The 19930-nt window shown below is 34.2% G+C and overlaps 2 protein-coding genes across 2 annotated transcripts; one reads left to right on the top strand and one right to left on the bottom strand.

Moving 5' to 3' along the window:
* Positions 1 to 2671: 2671 nt before the first annotated feature.
* Positions 2672 to 8393, bottom strand: LOC112003320 (cathepsin B-like protease 3). The gene is given in 11 exon segments (XM_065769197.1): positions 2672 to 3030; positions 3110 to 3145; positions 3231 to 3292; positions 3295 to 3343; positions 5908 to 6126; positions 6242 to 6367; positions 6483 to 6597; positions 6739 to 6911; positions 6995 to 7075; positions 7375 to 7428; positions 8176 to 8393. Coding segments are annotated over 11 exon segments (1122 nt in total). The 5' UTR covers positions 8248 to 8393; the 3' UTR covers positions 2672 to 2895.
* A 1538-nt stretch (positions 8394 to 9931) lies between these two features.
* On the top strand, positions 9932 to 13847 carry LOC111990580 (cathepsin B-like protease 3). The gene is given in 8 exon segments (XM_065769196.1): positions 9932 to 10213; positions 10409 to 10472; positions 10475 to 10579; positions 10582 to 10625; positions 13141 to 13189; positions 13192 to 13253; positions 13339 to 13374; positions 13452 to 13847. Coding segments are annotated over 8 exon segments (633 nt in total). The 5' UTR covers positions 9932 to 10030; the 3' UTR covers positions 13542 to 13847.
* Positions 13848 to 19930: the final 6083 nt, after the last annotated feature.

The following is a 19930-nucleotide window of genomic DNA, read 5'->3' as shown; positions in this document are numbered from 1 at the left end:
TCATTTTGGAAGCCATATAATTTTGTTGTTTAGTTTCATTATTCTTTGTTTTAGTTGAATGTTAAGAATTCATCAGTTTTATGACTACACTTGAATATTTTAAAGTCATGAATATTAAAAAAACTATCATAATCCTTAAGAAATGCTTTTAGGCCATCTTGTTAATTTTGAGCCTTTCATTTTTTTGGGCATATTACTTTAGTTGTTTAAGTATGTTATTTTAGTCATTCTCTCCTTAACCATTTTTCAGGTGTTCCTAGAATTCTTTTTTCAAAAAAAAAAAAAAAAAAAAGGTGCTCCTAGAATTTATGGGCTTTGTTTTATTGTAATAAATTTGTGATGAAATAGTTGGAAGGATAATTAGTGTGCATCCAGTAGGATTTGAACCTACGAATTCGCTAATTATGAGTTGGCACTTTAACCATTCAGCAATGGATGCTTAGCGGGGATCCTCGTACATAGTGAATAACCAAATTCAATTGAAATGAAATCCTTAGGATAATCAATGCAATTTAGGAGGACTTAATGAAATGACATCAATTCAAATCCTAGATTTTTGAATTTAGAGAGACAATTTTGACTGCCCACTAACCAATTTGGTCCCAGGTAAGGAATAACCAGACTCAAAGAAAGAAAGAAAGAAAAAAAAAGGAGAAAAAGAAAAGAAGAGAATGTGAAAGATGAGAAAATAGTAAAGCTTGTACATGTTGAAATCTTATCCTAAATTGTACTTGGATTTAGTGAGAATTTACTTTGATTTGTTATTCCAATTGTCTCAAATTTAATTGGATTGATCTTATTTGCTTCATTATTGCCCTCGTCAAAATTAGTGGGTAAATTACAAGTTTGGTCCCTAACGTTTGCACTATATGTTAATTTGATCTCTAAAGTTTTAAATGTGTCAGTTCAGTTCCTAACTTTTTAGTATTATGTCAAAACAGTGTCTGCCATTAAGTAGGGGATGAAAAATAATGACCGTGGATAATGGAGTTACTAAATTTTATTTTTTACCAACTGAATTGGCACGTGTTAAATAAAAGGACATGTTTAGCAAACTAATACAAGATGTATGACTTGAGATTGAGAGAGAAGATTAATTTGGGAACTGAATCTTGGTATGTTAATTTTTTTTTGAACACATTAGGGAGAAAAACTTGAAAAAGAGAGAGATGGAGATTTAAGTAATTTCAAATTGGGGTTTTTGACCGGCGGCATTGCTCTCAAGAGAAAAAATTTCCAACTTTGCTCTTTCCTTTTCTAAGTAGTTTCTTTATGAAAACTTGAAATAATTCAAAGACTGTTGATGCAATTTTAATTGAAGGATTTTATATATATATATATATATAAATTTTAAATTTTATTTTATTAATTCAAATCTATAGCTTGCTTTTTGTAAGACACGACCTCTGTAGCTTTGCCTTTTCCGTTTGTTTTACCATTTCTGGGTTGCATGTTTTTTGTTTTTAATTAGGGACATGTGCCAGCAGACTTCTAATTGGTAAAAATATATATATATATATATTAATCTATTCGTTAACCATGTTATCATTTTTCACCCAAATTTAGTCTATTAGCCCTTCTTCTTTACACAAATTAGTTTGTGCCTTTTTTAATAAATATTGCTAGAACTAATTTAATTATCCTACAAAAGACATATTCATGCATTATAATTTATTTTAAGCACAAAATTTATTAAAAACCAAATATAAAATGCATGATTTAACATAAAAAAGTATGATAATACTTTCTAATAATTATATAAATATGAAAAATTAATCTATCATCAATTTGCTTAAACAAAGTTTAATCTTCAAACAAGTTTTGCGTTTTTTTATTATTTATTTTAATTTTATTAAATTTATGTTTATTATGGTTAAAATCACATGTTGAATGGATTGTATATGAAAGACCATTAAATGTCTAGAAGATTAATTTAGGTTAAGTGAAATGGGTGCCTAAGACATTCTCATCTAGTAACATACCTTTGATCCTAGAGCTGGGGTTCAAGATTGTGCTTTTCTATATAATTTTACATTTTTTAGGAATGTAATTAAGTATCAATGTCATGTAACTTTTCTTGGATTATAACTAGGATGGCCGTCCTATTGTATAAAAGAGAGCTAAGTAAAATAAAAGGAAGAGACAAACTAATGGCAGATCTTACCTTATCCTTGTAGAGAGTCCAAGCTAGGGGATACTCACAATTGCTTTTTTTTTTTTTTTTTAATTCTTTTTTTCTTTTCTATAGTTAAATAATTTGTAAAAGAGAGATTCGAATCTTAAATATTTTTATTGGAAACACTAATAGGTGTCAACCAGTTGAGCTACAAGGAGTCTTGAGTTTTCATATTTTAGTTCCAGGCTTGATGTTTTTGCTTTGCTTTACTGGATTTTTTTTTTTTTTTTTTTTTTTTTTTTTTTTTTTTTTTTTTTTTTTTTGCGGGGTTTGGGGGCTATTGCTTTACAAGCTTTTCTTTACACTTTCTGTGGACCGAAGCTTGTGTCTGAGAGGGTATTCATAAAGAGAGAAAGTGTTAAGTTATTTAGGCAGAGTGAAGGTATAAACCTTTTTTTTTTTTTTGGAGAAACTAGTGAAGGTATAAATTAATTGGGATTTCATGTGAAAAATGCCATAAATTTTGAGGATTTACACATTTTGCTAATATAATGATTGCATCAATAGGACCTTATTCTTTTGTATAGATGGATCCAATGCCCCAATCTTAGTAAGAGCTATTGTACAGAATCAATTATAGTCTCAATCGGTACTCACACGACACAACCAACATTTGGTTGGTACCATTCCATACCTTGATGGCATAGTTACCTATATTTTACCACTTCCAGCTCACAAAAGTCATAAATAAAACTCCTCATATGATGAATAATTTACAGTCAAACTGACGCATCTGCAACAGCATCAGCAATTGCAACCTCTCTTACAAGATTTTTGGTTGAAGGCAAACCTGCAACCACATCGTCTTCAATACCACACTCATTTGTCCCTCTTCTGATCATGAAGTAACCATCCTGTCATCAAAATCATGTCCTAAATTAGAATTTGGGAGGGTACAATTTTAAAGTGGAGAACAATTTGGTGTAAACATACATCACCCCAGCCTCTATTCCACTGATTCGCAAGAAGCTGCAGCAGAGAAAAACGGCATATTATCTTCCCAAATCTTGTAACTATAAAATTTAAAGGCAATAACAAGAAAATATCAACATACCCAATAGTCCTCTCCAGAATCACTTGTTCCCCACCCAATTAGTTTTACAGCATGACCTCCATTACATCACCAGTAACGTGTTTGTAAACTCCAGATTTATAGTGAGCAAAATCCTGTAAAATGGTTAACAGAAACTACAATGATCAGATAAGTTCATATCTAACAGAAAAAAGAAAAGGGAACAAAACCTAAGAAGAAGAAGAAGAAGAAGAAGAAGAAGTCATTTCCTTGCAAATGGTTGTAAAAATGTAAAATGACAAAAGAATAAAGGCTATGAATAGATAATCTGATACTCATTTTGTTGAAAGAACTATAATGACCAAGTGAGTATATTATTTAACTTGATAATAACAAAATGTCATTTTTTCAATCATTTGGATAATGCAACGCATGAGTGCCTAGGGTTTGAAATCCTTCTTTGTTTTTAGTTTAAGGGGAGCTCACAAGCTAACCTTAAAGTTAGAAAGGTAAGTGTACAGTGACATGTTATAGCTCATGTCCGCAACAAGGCCATCTGCAATGCTCTGAAGAACAGATAGAAGAAAAGGAATTGATGACCCAGTTGGCATCCTTTACAAAGTGGCAAGGGTGTCTGAAATCCTTTTTCATTTTTAGTTTAAGGTGTCAATCAAAGCTACTTCAAATGGTAAGTGATCATCAAAAACCACATCTTAGGTTTTATTCTTTGTTTATAGTCCCACATTTTTCACAAAACAAGTTTTCAAAGCCCTAATCTTTACATTTTGCAAAACAATTAAAAATTGAGTTTTGCATTGGTTGCTCGAATAAATTCTAATGACCTTCTTATGATAGAAAACACATTCTAGTCATTCAAACAATCTTCCTTGTAGATCAAATGAGGCAACTTTATGGGCTTGACAGCCTTTGAAATCTCGGACAATTGAATGACCTCTTCAAGCGATTGATCAGGAAGGCTCTTTTTGCAAATTTTGAGTGAACAGTTCTTCAAAAGCCAAAAATTCCTTTGGGAGCAATCTCTCTTTTTTGAGTTATCTTTTGATTCAAAGTCTATGTTTTGTGAGAATTCTGTGTTCTCTCCATTTCTTTGTATTTTTCATGATCTAAAAAAAAAAAAAAAAAAAAAAAAACCTCTGAGAGGTCCAAACTGCATCCTTAAACACTTTGTTACAGTGAGTTTGATAACACCACAGACTTTATATTGTGTGCTTTCCAGAGAAATTTTCAACCTTTGGCCTGTGAAAGATTGGTATTGGTAGTTTCAATCTTTCATCTATAAAAGGTTGGTATTGAAGAATACATATGTTGAAGAAAAAGCTCAGGTTTTAGCTTGTATTGCATGAAGATTTATGGAGGGCCTGGATATTCAAGGAGGACACGGATAGCCAGTTTGACAATTGGGGACTCCTGGATTTGAGTTGGAAACTCATTGTTGGTAACTAAATGTAATCTTTGTTTATAGTTTATCTCTTTGTGCAGACTAGGTCCTGTGGCTTTTTTCAGGTTGGGTTTTCCACATTAAAAATCTTATGCCAGGCATCTGTGCGTGATTGATTAATTATCTTGTTATGTTAATTTACAAGCTTGGTTGAACTCTAAATTCATTTCCGCTATGAGTAGCAGCATAGGTGTTAACTCTAGGGATATATGTTTACATGCACCACACCTCTTCATGTTTATCAAGGGAAATAGTGCTAGAAGGAGACTGTGGAGCATTTACTCAACTGTTTGAACAAGCAAGAGTTAAAACCTAGATATTACAATGCCCAAGCTCCAGCTTTGCTTGCTTTCTTTACTAACACTCCACAATGTACCATTCATCCTGCCTTTAGATGGGGACAATCAAGATTCTGGTGGCTCTGCCAGCTGAACCCTACGGTCCCATCACATTAGTGAAATCCAATGGCGGGCAGATTGCATCCCACAGTTGAATGATGAGAGTAGAGACCAACTAAATCAAAAATAAGCAAGGACCAAAAATTGCAAAATAAAACTGGGGTTCTGCTGGATCTCCCTTCAACAAGTCATATTTGAAGATGCCAACCAAACTGATGAAAGAGGCCAGACAGCTTAGGTGGACATAGCATGCAAGGCATCTACAAGGGAAATATGGTAGAGATCAAGTGATCCTTGAATGTACTTTCTCAAAATTTGGTCATTGTGGGAAAGAGCCCTTATTCCAGAGGTGTGGGTGATTGGAATGTGGAGTCTGCTTAGGATGGAAGTATTCTGAATAGGAGTTCGCTTTGGTGCATATGAAAGTGGCATGGTCAGCCAGCATAAATTAAATATGGAATAACAGAGAAATCCAGGCCCCACAGAAATTGGTAATACTAGTGTAGTTCTGGCCACTGGACAGATTGTTTTCTCTTAAACTCCATAAGCTTTGATATGACTGTTGTAGCTATGCCTTGATCCACTTGCATAACAATTTTTTGTCCAATTAAATTTTCTTGTTATTATACTTATGAAGAAAAAAAGAAAGAAAAACTTCCCTTATTAATATAGCCCCCAGCTGTATACTCCCTGTATACTTGGGTGACTACTGTTTTATAGCAATAAAAATTCCATTACTTATCAAAAAAATATTAAAAAGAAGAAGAAAAAGAACTAATGATATTAATAAATCATGTCGTAGGAAATTCAGCAAATTCAATTATAAAAGCATAAATCAAGAAGCCAAGAAACTTTCGTTTACCTCATAAACAGTGAAGGCGACCTCAACTGGTCCATTCTTATAAATTTCTGCCATGATACTGTCTGGATCAGAACTGATTCTATATGCACTAACACCATAGTGCTTTGAATTCCTCCATAGCTGGTTCTTGTTTACACACTTCCTAACGCACTTGGGAGTAGGATATGCAGGCTCACAACCAGGGTGGGAACAGCCAATATCATCAAAGTATGGGTCACACTGCCAAATGAAAAAAGTGTTCATTAAGCATACACCACCCAAAAAAAATAAAAATGCAACACCAATGTAGCAGAGCAACTTGATCACGCAAACTTGAGAGAGAGAGAGTTTTTACCTCTTCAGTGACAACACCATGGTGGACAAAGTATCGCCATGCATAAATTGGATACCCCCCATCACAACCAGAGCCACACATAAAGCCACAGCATGCTACGAGATCGTTGGCAGAGAGAGATATGTTCTGCAATAAATCATATAGGGAATAAAATGGCCCCCGGCCAAAAAAAAAAAAAAAGGATATGCATTAATATTGTTCAAGACAATGCAATCTGTTTCCTATATGACAATTCAGTTACCATGCCAAAATGGATGCAAAAACGATCTGATAGTGCTTCAACAGCACCAAACGCCCAACAAGAACCACAGTGACCCTGAAACATCAAAACCAAGAAGTTCTGAGAGTTATTATAACTCTTCTCTATCAGGAGATAATACGAGGTATAGAAGTAGAATTACCTGATCTTCAATAGTGAAATTGGGTCCAGCATTTGACATATAAACAAGCTAACCATTAGGACTTCTGAAAGAATCTTTTAATGACAAAATATAAACCAATCAAGCAACTTACCTAGAATTCTTCCAATTGTGCTACACTGTGGCCAAGCAGTTCTTGCATCAAAACTAGTTGGCAACTTAGATGATTTTGGATGAGTTATAAGAGGGATACTCTTCAAATCCTTTTGAGGTGTTGGTTTGACTCCAAGAATGTGCTTAAATTGCCCAACCTGTGCTTAAAAAGAAGCATCTTCTCAAGCATGTAAAGGGGTAAGAAGTAATCATAAAATGTTATTGCCAATTGAATACTCACGGTATAATTAGCAAATCGAGGATTCATGGTAGCTTCCCATCCAGCATTAGGGTCATCGTTTACCTGTTTAGTGATTGACTCCTGCAATGCCCATGTGAGAGCCAAAACTTAAATAATTTTGACTTCCACCCAAAGGAAAGTGCTGAAGCAGTACTTGTGTAAAAAAATTCACAATGAAAGAGGTAAAAAGAATGTTATTTACACCATACCTTCACAAGTAAAATGGTAATATGGCAGTTATTTTATTTTGAAGAACTCCCAAAGGAAGCTCCAAATATCCATTCCAAGGATATTGGAAGTTATAAAAGTTTCCATTAATTTGGTAATAAAATTCTCATTACTTACCCCAGAGAGAGTCTTTCAACAAGTAAGGAAAGTACCTGAAGGATATGAGAGTTAAGTTTGAGACTGGGAACTGGTTTGACTGCAACTACCTGCAGAAAACAACGATAAGATGTTCACATAGAGATTTCAAACCTCAAAACATTAAGAGAAACAAAAAATTCACTTGAAAGTAGAACTAATGATGATAGACTTGGATGAAGACAACATAAGGTTCCCATTGTCCAACTCTATATATGAGCTCAAAGTTAAGAGTTAACATAATAAACTAGAACCTGGTGAACGATGTGGTAAACTTTGTTTACAAATTAAAAAATTTGGCAAACCAAAAATCCCGATCCTTTTCTTCCTTAAGAGACGACTATTTTGAATACTGAAATCTTATACTTGTCAGATGCCATAGGGTCAAATCTATCATATCTATCAACAAACCAAAAAAAAAAAAATCTTATACTAGTCTATATGATAGCAAGCTTTTTGTCAAAATCAGGCTAAAACTATAAAAATTAGAACTTGAATACAGTATTATCATTATTTTGTATAAAAATATTTATACACTTCTCATCCCAATAGCAGATCAATATTGTTCACAACAATATACCCATTAAAAAAAAAATTCCCAGAGAGTAAATTGTTTAGTTTAGTAACAGTAAGAAGTCATGAATAGGAACTTTGGATCATTCTTTTTAAAAATAAATCACTGAATCAAAAAGGGCATAACATCTAGCTGAATTTAAGGTTGTTATGACAATAAAACTAACAGTTACAAACAGAGATAACAATAAAAGTGAAATTGGTGTCATATGAAACCTATATAAAGTAGTTAGTTTAGTTAATACCTGTTGGTGAAAGGTTGAAATGGCACCCAAAAGTAACAAAAGAGATACCAAATAAAACGGAGTATTGGCCATTTTCCCCAACCTCTTCCCACCTCGTGTTGATCGAGAATGAACTCCTAACTTCAAAGAAGGAACAAGATAAGGAAAAGGTTGTTGGGTGGCGTGCCAATTTCGAAATGATCAACTACTGTTTGCGTGGGCGTCTCGTTTTATTGATATTTGATGCGTGTGACTAAAAGAAGAAGGAAGTCGACATTTTGACTGACTATTATGTGGTGAGCCCATACTTCATCTTATGTTATCCTATCATAGCCCAACAGCCAGCCCAACAACATATCCATTCACGTGTGCCGATAAGGATCAAGAGCACGTACAATGATTTTTCGGATAATTTTAAATGGACCATAAACATCACTGTTGTTTGTAATTGAGCTTTATGAGTCTTGGCAGAGCTAATACAAGACAAAGATTAAACTAAGGAGAGTTTGTAAATGATTTGTTAGTGTTAATACCCATTTTTGGGACACATGTTTTACAAGCCTAATTCAACTAAGCCTGACTTTCTTATGGGTTCAATTCATATATTATTTTATATTTTATTTTTTTAAGCATGACTTAAGTCCATGTGACATATTGGAAAAATTGAAGAAGTATGGTTTGGAGGATATGAGTTAGTTTCTTTTGGACCTTTTGCATGAATCTAGCCCATGCATGCTACTAAGTGGGTAAGGGGCACTAGTAGTACCTTATGCTCATGGAGGAGGTCTTGTACCCGAAATTTTCACCTCAAAAGAGTGTTTATTCTCTAGCTGACTGTGGTCCAAAGTTTCTACTCCAACCCATTCTAGTTTGCTCTCATTGGCTAGCTCCAACTGCTAGCCCTCACTTAGGTGAGCCTCTCGATTGTCTGAAACAACTGAAAAGGGGGAGTCAATAGGGGTTTAGTCAAGCATTTCCTTTAATGATAATAAAAGTAAGCATTCCTTTTATCCAAACAAAAGCAAACCTGAAAATTATTACTTGCTTAACACCTTAAGGTCCAAAACCTTTTCTATTGACCAAAAACCAGTCACTAAGAGCACCCAAAACTCAATATAAAAGTCCACAATCATATTCAAAATAGGCCAACCCTGTTTTTCCCATATAGCTAAAACTTGAGAGCAAAAGCCCACTTAGTTAAGAGACATTCTCACAATTTTGAAATTTAGGGGTAGAAATATAGGTATAGGGGAACCTTCCATCTCTTCCTCATAGCCTCTCTCAATTTTCTCTTCTTGCTAACTGTGAGTCGAAATTTCGGACTTGTTATATTTTTATACATTTCTCTGCATTTTTGTTATTGGCATTTTAATTTCTTTCTTGTTAAAACACCATTAGCCATTGTGAATTTTGGGCTTAACTCTCCACAAATAAACACTTCTAAAGAATCCAATGGGAGAGATTTGGGTCGTTCTCATATTTTTGGCCATAAAAAAACGTCTCCAAGAGTTAGTTTAATGCATTTTGAGCAATGTGTGGATTCAAACGTATGTAAGAACCTTTTCCCTTTTGTTGTTGGCGGTTGAAATTTTGAAACTTTTTTTTAAAAAAAAAAGAAATATTGAGTATGGAGTTCAAGAGGGCAAAGCCTCAGTCCAATCCATAGAGCACTGAACCTTAAGAAATTTACTATATATATATATATATATATATATTAATTAGAGGAGAAGACTGTTGGCGTTTGGAGCTGTGGAATCAACTATCAGATCGTTTTTTGCATCCATTTTGGCATGATAACTGAATTGTCGTATAGGAAAAGGATTGAATTCTCTTGCCCAATATAAATGCATATCCCAATATATATATATATATATATATGTATATATTTTTTTTTTTATTGGGGGGCATTTTATTCCCACATGGTTTATTGCAGAACATATCTCTGTCTGTAAATGATCTCCTAGCTTGTTGTGGCTTTATGTGTGGTGCTGGTTGTGATGGGGGGCATTCAATTTATGCATGGCAATACTTGGTCCAGCATGGTGCTGTCACTGAAGAGGTAACAAGTTTTTTCTTTTGCTTGTTACTATGATTCTGTAGGATCTCTCTCTCTCCCGTTCAATTTTGCCGGATCAATTTTCTCAGTTACATTGGTGTTGCGTGTGTGTTTTTGCTTTTTTTTTTGAGTTTTTTTTTTTTTTTTTTGTTTTTTTGGTATTGTATGCTTAAAATGAACTCATTTTTAATCTGGCAGTGTGATCCATACTTCGATGATACTGGCTGTTCCCACCCTGGATGTGAGCCTGCATATCCTACTCCAAGTGCATTAAAAAGTGTGTAAATAAGAACCAGCTTTGGAAGGAGTCTAAGCACTATGCTGCTAGTGCATATAGAATCAGTTCTGATCCATACAGTATTATGGAAGAATTTATAAGAACGGACCAGTTGAGGTCTCCTTCACTGTTTATGAGGTAAACTAAAGTTTTGGCTTCTTGCATTATGCTTTCATAATTGAACTTGCTGAACTTCTTTCAACATAAGTCTTAATTGTTAGTCGTATTTTCTTCTTTTTTAAATATGATAATAAGAAGAAATTTATCTTTAGTTTTGTTGATAAGTATAACAAGAGAATTTATATTAGACAAACAATATGCTAGTGTATCAAGACAGCTACAAAAAGTCATATCAAAGCTTATGAAGTTTAAGAGAAAACAATGGCCCAGTTGCCAGAACTACTCTAGTATTACCAATTCATATGGGGCCTGGATTTCTATCTCATTTCATATATGGTTTATGCCAGCTGACCATGCCACTTTCATGTGCACCATAGTGAACGCCTTCTATACAGAATATTTTTATCCTAAGCAGACTTCACATTCCAATCACCCACACCTCTGGAATAAGGGCTCTTTCTCACAACACTGACTAAAACAAAGTTTGAGAAAGTACATTCCAAGATCACCTGATCTCTACGTTTCTCCCCTGCAAATGCTTTGCACGTTATGTCTGCCTAATCTGTCTGGCCATATTGGATATTACTAGTTTGATGGGCCTGTTGGGTTCAGCAGGTAGTGCCACTTAAATCTGGATTGTCCCCATCTTAAAGGCAGGATGAGTGGTGCATTGTGGAGTGTTAGTAAAGAAAGCAAGCGCAGCTGGAGCTCGGGCATTGTAATATTTGTAAATGCATTTATTACAAACCCTTTCATGCACCATGAAGCTAGTTTGTTCAAACAGTTGAGTGAATGTTCCACAATCCCCTTCTAGCACTATTGCCCCTGACAAACTTGAAAAGACACAGTGCATATAATTATATATCCTAGAGTTAACACCCATGCTGCTACTCATAGCAGAAACGAATTTGAATTTCAGCCAAGCTTGTAAACTAACATGAGTAAGATAATATATCAATCACACACATGCACAACATAAGAATTTTTATTTTTTTTTTAATGTGGAAAACCCAAACCCAAAAAAATAAATAAATAAAAAACACAATACCTAGTCCACACAAAGAGATGCACTATAAATTCCAACTCAAATCCCATGAGTCCCCAATTGTTTTACCAGCTATCCACGTCCTCCCTGAATATCCAGACCCTCAGTAAATCCTCACACAACACAAGCTAAACCTGAGCTCTGTCTACAAATGTTACAGATGAAAGATTGAAACTACCAATACCAATCATTCATTCACAGATCAGAGGTTCACGGATCAGAGGTTGAAATTCTCTAGAAACTACACAATATAAAACCTATAATGTTATCAAACTCACATAGTCACATTAAAGTGTTTAGGATGTGGGTTTGGACCTCTCAAAGGTTTTCTTGCTCAAAGAATCATGAAGAATACAAATAACTAGCAAGGACACAAAGGATTCTCACAAAACATAGACATTGAATCTAAAGATAACTCTAAAAGAAATAGATTGCTCACAAAGGAATTATAGGCTTTTGAAGAACTGAGCACTCTTGCTTTTTTGTGCAAAAGGGTCCTTAGATAGAAGCAAAAACCTGTGGCACAAGCTCCTAGAAAAAACAAGGATTTGTCATTCTAATTGACCAGTTTTGCAAAATGAGCCTTCTCGACCAGTCAATTGAAGAAGTCATTCAATTGACTGAGTTTTCAAAGGCAGTCAAGCCCATAAAGTTGGCTCTCTTGAACTACAAGGAAGATTGTAGGAACGACTAAAATGAGTTTTCTCTCATAAGAAGGTTGTCATAATTCATTTGGACAACCAAGGTGAAAACTCAATTTCAATTGTTTTGCAAAAACGTAAAGGTTAGGGCTTTCAATAACTTGTTTTATGAAAAATGTAGGACCAAAAATAGAGAATAAACCCTAGGGTGTGGTTTTTAGTAACTAGATCGCTTACCATTTGATGTAGCTTTGAGTGACACCTTAAACTAATAACCAAAAAGGATTTCAAACCATTGCTACTTTGTAGAGGATGCCACCTCGGTTGTCAATTGAACTTGGAAGAAAAAAATTTAAATTCTTTCCCACCTTTTCTTCTATCTATTCTTCTGGGCATTGCTGATGGCCTTGCTGCAGGCATGAGCTATAACATGTCACCATACCACTTACCTTTTTAAGGTTAGCTCCTTTTGTCTTATTTCGTGAGCTCCTTTAAACTAAAATCGAAGAAGGATTTCAAGATCTGGGAGCTCATGCATTTCATTATCTGTTTGGACTGTCTCAAACATAATGATTTGAGGTTGATCTATCCACAACCCTTGTTCTTTGAACGTTTTGCATTTTACTACGAATCGAACAACATATTTTGTTATTTTTGAGTTAAGTAATAGACTTATTTGATCATTATAGTTCATTCAAAAAAATGAGCATCAGAATATCTAGTCATAGCCTTTATTCTTTCAGAATTCTACATTTTTACAACCATTTGCAAGGAAATGTCCTTTTTCTTTTTAGTGGTTAGAGATGAACTTTTCTGATCATTGTAGGTTCTGTTAGCCATTTTACAGGATTTTGCTCACTACAAATCTGGAGTTTACAAACACGTTGCTGGTGATGTAATGGAGGTCATGCTGTAAAGCTAATTGGGTGGGGAACAAGTGATTCTGGGGAGGACTATTGGGTATATTGATATTTCCTAGTTATCACCTTCAAATTTTATAGTAACAAGTTTTGGGAAGATCATATGCTGTTTTTCTCTGCTGCAGCTTCTTGCAAATCAGTGGAATAGAGGCTGGGGTGATGTATGTTTCCACCAAATTGTTCCCCACTTTAAATTGGCCTCCTCAAATTCTCACTTAGTAATTGATTTTGATGGCAGGATGGTTACTTCATGATCAGAAGAGGGATAAACGAGTGTGGTATCGAAGACAATGTGCTTGCAGGTTTGCCTTCAACCAAAATCTTGTAAGAGAGATTGCAATTGCGGATGTGTTGCAGATGTGTCAGTTTGACAGTAAATTATTCATCCCATGAGAACTTTTATTCATGAAAGTTGTGAGCTGGAAGTGGTAAAATATGGATAACTATGCCATCCAGGCATCAAATTTTACCAACTGAATGCTAGTTGTGTGTGAGTACCAATGAGACTAATTGATTTTGAACAAATAATCTTGTTGGACTGGAGCATTGGATCTATATGTACAGAAGAATAGGTCCTATTGATGCAATCATGATATTTGCAAAAGCAAGGAATCGTTTTGTGTCCGGGGTGGGATTACTGTGCGTTCAACGCTGGGACACATTCAAGTTCAACTTTTGAATATTATAAGATCTTGCCAGCAGTATAAGTGTATAACATTACTGCGGGATATCATTAGAAGACAAATTAAAGAAACCAACTTCTATTAATGTACTAATTTTGGGAGGATTGTGGTATTGTATGACATTGACAAAGTGATTGTTTAGGGATTAGGATTCGGTGCATATCCAATTACTCCATCTCCCCTCACAAAAATTCCACCTACTTTTTTTCTCACTTTTTTTATTCAATGTTAAGATTGAAAGCTTTTTCTTAACTCTCAATATTAGCCATTGAAAGCTATTGCATAGGTGAATATCACCTGATCTCAATCCAATGTTTATGATTTTTTTTTTCAAGTTTTTTTTTTTTTAAATAATATTTTTTTTCGGTTAAATTACAAATTATACCTTCTATTTTGTCTAAAATTCAATTTAATCATGTAACTTTAATTTCATTCACTTCAATTTTCCAACTTTTAACTTTATTTAATTTAGTCTTTTCATCCACATTTGTGGGAATTGCCATAAAGTGTCTTAAAACAATGTCATTTTTCTTTTCTTTAAAATTTTTAAATAAAAATAAAAAAGCAATAAAAAGACCATTAAAAAATTAAAAATAGTTTTTTTAATGCTCTGTTCGAGGGCCTTTTTCGGTTGCCCAGCCACGTGTGGTTTGTTGGAAGGATGACCTACAAAACCATTAAAGCCAAAGTCTAAGAATCACATAATGGTTGAGTAAATATGTAATATGTGTTTGATATGATAGCTTTGATTAGTAGTTGTAATAATAGTTAAAATAAAGTAATTTGTATTTAAAGGTGAAGTAACCATGGAGTCAATGATGTAAATTTAAAGATATGGAAGTAAAGTCACTTATCTTTGTATGGTTTGTAGCCCAGCTGTGTAGCATCAGTGAACTAATAAGATTCCAGCAGAATGCCAGCGGTAGAGGCTTGTTAAGTTTGCCCCTCTTATCATGCATTTAAATGAGTTTAAGCCTTGGTTAACAGTTGTAATAGTAGTTGGAATAAAGTAATATGTATTTAAATGTGAAGTAATAATGTAATGATATAAATTTAAAGGTAAGAAAACAGAGTCACTTATCTCTGATGGTTTGCAGCCCAGCTGTGTAGCTTCTGTGAGCTAATAATGTCCCAGCAAAGTGACCCCAACAGTAGAGAGGCAGTTTACCATGATAACTTCAAGATTAAAGGGAAAAATGGGTGCAACTGGAGGAGAAAGAGTATATCTAGTTGTGTGTAGGGGCTGGTTAAACTTGCACCTCTTATCATGCACTTAAATGAGTTTTCCCCTTGACAATGCTCTTTTAGTTGTTATGAAGTTATGAATAGTGTTGCCTTCCATGAAAAGGGTTTTTGTATGTAGTATTTGTTCCTTCTAATGGAAGGGTTTTATGTAAGAAGTAGTTGTGCCTTCTAAGAGAAGGGCTTTTGTAAGAAGTAGTTGTGCCATCTAAGAGAAGGGCTTTGATATGAGATCTTGGTGCCTCCTAGGAGAAGGGCTTTAGTAATAGAAGTTTATGCCTTCCATGAAAAGGATTTTTAGTATGAGTGTTTGATGTCTCTTGAGAAGTGTGGATATGGTAAAAGATATATATGTGTTTAGGTATTTGGAGATAGGAGCAGTAAGATAGGTGTAGAAGAGTATTGAAATGTATTTATGAGCAGCAAAACAATAGCATTCAGAGTGAGAAAGCATGAGAGTGGAGCTTAAAAGAGTTGTGGTGTGTTATATGTAATGGTGTAGTAAGTGTGTATGAGATTGTGTAGGAGAAGTGAAGAAAGAGATTTTTAGAGATATGCGCAACAAGATACATGTATTTTTAGAATATGGAGAGTGAGGTAATGAGCATAAGAGAGTAATAGTATTGTAGTGTGTTTAGCAAAGCTGCTGGGATTTTCTACTGGGATTATATGAAAGCTTATGAAGGGCATTTATGAGTTAAGGGCTAAAAAAGTTTAGTTCCTAATTTGGAAACTAAAAACTTAGAAGTTCAGCACTTCATTAAGAGCTTCAGCAGATCATTCAAGGGAGAAAGAATAGGGAAGCTTATGAGAGAGTTGTTCTCCCTTGGTGTCCCCCCTTTGAGGTGTTCATGAAGGGTCCCTTTAGAGCTAAGTTTAAGGGGTTATCTTAGCAAAAATCTCAGCCAAAATTTGTACCAAATAGCAATGAATCTTCAAAGAATCCATCTTAAGATTTGGCCAAAAATGGTATGTTTAGTTTTAAGGTATTCTTGCTATTTCAAGTAAAAGTTGCTAGGGAAAAGCAACAGAAAATGAAGGTATTTTGGCAAGAGAAAGGTAGTTTCTCTAGTTGTTTTTGGTTTTAGCCAAAAGTGGAAAAAAAAATAGTAATGCTCAACCTGCTAGGTCAGCTGTCACAGTTGTTCTGAAAAGGTTATCCCAACTGTCAGGAAAAGCTGTGACAGCTACATGTAAAAGCTGTTTGCTTTGGGCAGAACCAATGAGGTCAGATGGGTCATTTCAGACTGCTAGAGAGATCATTTTAAGGATTTGGCTGAAAAATGGTAAGATCTCTTTGGAAGGTATCTTGCTATTTTAGGTATAACAGCTGGCTGCTGGGATTTCAACATTAAATAGCTGATGGTGGCACTCCCAGCTAGGTGTCAAGTGCTAAATACATTGCTGGGGTTCAGCTGGAAATGTTTCCTTTTTTGGGTGTTTTGTGTTTTGTGCAAGTTTCCATTACAGCACATTTTTAGCAAGTAATAGAAAGATTGGTCGAAAGATAATGAAGCTTTAGAGATTTAGTCAAGGTCTCATTGGGTTGTGACATAATCTTGGTGAGTAAGAAGATTATTTAATGCTCTGCTCTGGCAGCTGGCAGAGAAATATATGATCTGATTGTGGCAGACAACAGCTGGATATCAGAGGTATCATGAATATTTTGTATATAGAGAGAGATAAAGATAGCCAATCAGATTAGGCCACATGCTTGAGTTGGATTTTAGCTGAAAGAAGTAATGAGATTTATGTAGAATAATATAATGAAGTTTCTAAATTTGTATAGCAACAGCTGGGGATTGAATGAACAGTTATCTTCTCAGTAATTAGATGGCTGGGAATATCGAGCATTTGTCATATGATGAATATTAAGCTTTAGGAAAAGAGTAATGAGGAATTTTATCATTTTAAGTGCTACGTGATAAGAGATGCTTACCATATGTTACTTGCTACACACAAACTCGTTAGAGTTCAGGGAGTTGAAGAAGACATGCCAAGCAACATGTTTCCTTTATCAACTTTAAACCACTGGAGTTTTACTAAACATACTCTTGGCCCTCCAAACCACGACTCCCAAAGTTTCCTCAAAGAGACTTATGAGCTTGGATCATAAGCCGAAGGTGAGATAACGTACCTCGGGTTTTGTTGTCATTTTGTGTAAATATGGACTCTTGTCGAAGAAGTCGCTTGCAATGAGTGTAAGAGAGGTGATATGGGCCATGAGCTTTAATTCATTGCTTAAGCCTGATCCATATGTTGATGTTGATGATGTCGTGGGGTTATGATCCCAATTGATGAAGAGGAAATGTGGACATGAATCCGCCTCTTGAAGTAAAGATCTCGCGGGCCATGTGAGCCTAATCCATGTAGTTGAATGAGATATGAGCTTATTTTGAGTTTTAAAATAGATTTACCCAAAAATCAATAATATGTTGATGTGGCATGGATTGCTAATGAAGTAATGTCACGTGGGCCGAAAAAACGGTCCTCAACAAGCTCTTCTCCTCTANATATGTTAACGAGTTTGTGTCAAAATCAGGCTGAAAAACTATAAACAGTAGAACTTGAATAGAGTCTTATCATTATGATGAAACAATATATAGAAAGTTGTATACAATATAATAGTAAAAGATTATAGTATAAAAATACTGTCTACACTTCACATCCCAAAAGCAGATTTATATTGTTTACAACAATACACCCATAGAATAAATAAAGAGGAACTTCCCAGTGAGTAAATTGTTTAGCTAGTTTAGTAAACTAACTTGGACCATTATTTTTATAAATAAAATCACTCAATCAAAAAGGGTACATGACAATAAAATTTACAGTTACAGAGATAATAATAAAATTAAATTGGTGTCATATAAAGAAATTTCTACAACATATACATATCAGATGAGACGTGGTAGTTAAGTTAGTTAGTTAATTAGTTGGTCAGTACCTGTGGGTTAAAGGCGGAAATAATCACCAAAAGTATCAAAAAAGATGCCAAAAACAACGTAGTATCGGCCATTGCCCCAAGCCTATCCCCTCTTGTCGATCGAAATAAATGTGTAATAAAAAGGACAATTGTCAACTGCGAAATGAGCAACGATTGATTGATCTTTCTTTAAATGTGACTAAAATAAGAAGAAAACCACTTTTTATTTTAGTATTATTATGTAATGAGCCCAAACTGCATCAAGCCCAACATCCAGCCCAACAACACATCCATACATGATACATGTGCAGAAGATAAAGCATGTGAATTTGTAAGTTCAAGAGCTCCTACAAGACAAGTCTAAGAAGAGTTCGTTAGAAATGGTTAGTTAAAAGTAGTAGTTAAACAAAGGTCATTATGAAAGTTGATGCATTTTTTTTTCTCAAATTCTCTTTTAGGCTCCCTTCCTAATTCCTCGTTCTTCTTCTTCTTATAGGGTGCTTAGCTTGAATAAGCCATTGCTCTTAACATTTCCCTTGAAGCAGATTCCACTCCGCCAATAAAGCATTTCGCATTCCAATCCCTTTAAACGCAAAAAGTTCATTACCTATTATAATTATAATTCTAATGATTTAATTATAAAAATAATTAATAATAAAATCAAGTATTCAAATTAGATATAATATTATTGCCATACTTCTAATCTTTGAGTTCTATATCAATGGGTTTAATCCATTAACAAATCTTTGGGGGTGGCACAGTGGCAGTTCCATAAATTTTTTTGAGGGTGTTCTTTAATAAACATAAATTATACAATCTAATAAAAAGAGAAATTCATATATTGACAACAACAATAAAAAAACATGCAAATACGTAAAGTTTACAATTGTCTTCTACGAGTTTTCATATTTTGAAATCGTTGCATGATAGTCTCATTATTAATGCTACAAGCTACATATCTTTTAACGTCCAAGCAATCATTCATCTACTAAATGTAGAACAAATTATGGAGTAAAATTTAATTTTATTGGCATAAAAAAAATTGAGCGTGTTTCCAAATTTTTTTTGAAGGGTAGATAAATAAATTTTTTTAAAATTATATATATAATATATATATATATATAAAAATTCAGGTCGGGGTGGTCCTCAGACAACCCTGGCCTTAAGGTGGCGCCGCCCTCATGGTCTCTCTCTCTCTCTCTCTCTCTCTCTCTCTCTCTCTCTTAATATATATGAAAACAACAACAACAACAATTCCCATTAAAAACAACAACAACAACAACAACTACAATTATAAAGAGTATACAAACAATTAAAGTGATTTGGCCTTATAATCCTACATCTACAATGAAAAGTCCTTAATAGCTACATTTTTACCAAAAAAATTTTGAATTAGAATAAACCTAACATTATTTAATAGACCAAATCCTAGAATAATAATAAAATAATTAGGCTTATAATATTTGAATTACATATAATTAAGATTACTTACATTTAAAAAATAATATTAATATTACATTGTTTGCACCCCAAATGGGAGGATTGATTTGGATTCGGAGTGGACCAAACTAGATCAAATTAAATGAAGCATACATAACATGCTAAAACAAAGGTTGAATGCATGCAATGATTGAGGCTTTAATGTTGAGACATTATGTAGATCACACTCTACAGATCAAAAGTGTATAAAAAAATCTCTCACAAATTTAGACTCGAATGATGGTGTTTTTACCCCAAAAAAACACATAATATCCACAACATAAATGCTTTGATGAAATTGATGAGAAAGAGGGAGAGATGTTTCTTTATGTGTTATTCTCTACAACACTACGCATTGATACATATTCTATCACTTGACAAGTGAGC

This window comes from Quercus suber, unplaced genomic scaffold, assembly GCF_002906115.3.
Source record: "Quercus suber isolate HL8 unplaced genomic scaffold, Cork oak 2.0 scaffold_1078, whole genome shotgun sequence".
Classification (NCBI taxonomy): Eukaryota; Viridiplantae; Streptophyta; class Magnoliopsida; order Fagales; family Fagaceae; genus Quercus; species Quercus suber.
Note: the sequence above shows the minus strand (reverse complement) of the source record. Positions and strands in the feature narration are given on the sequence as shown.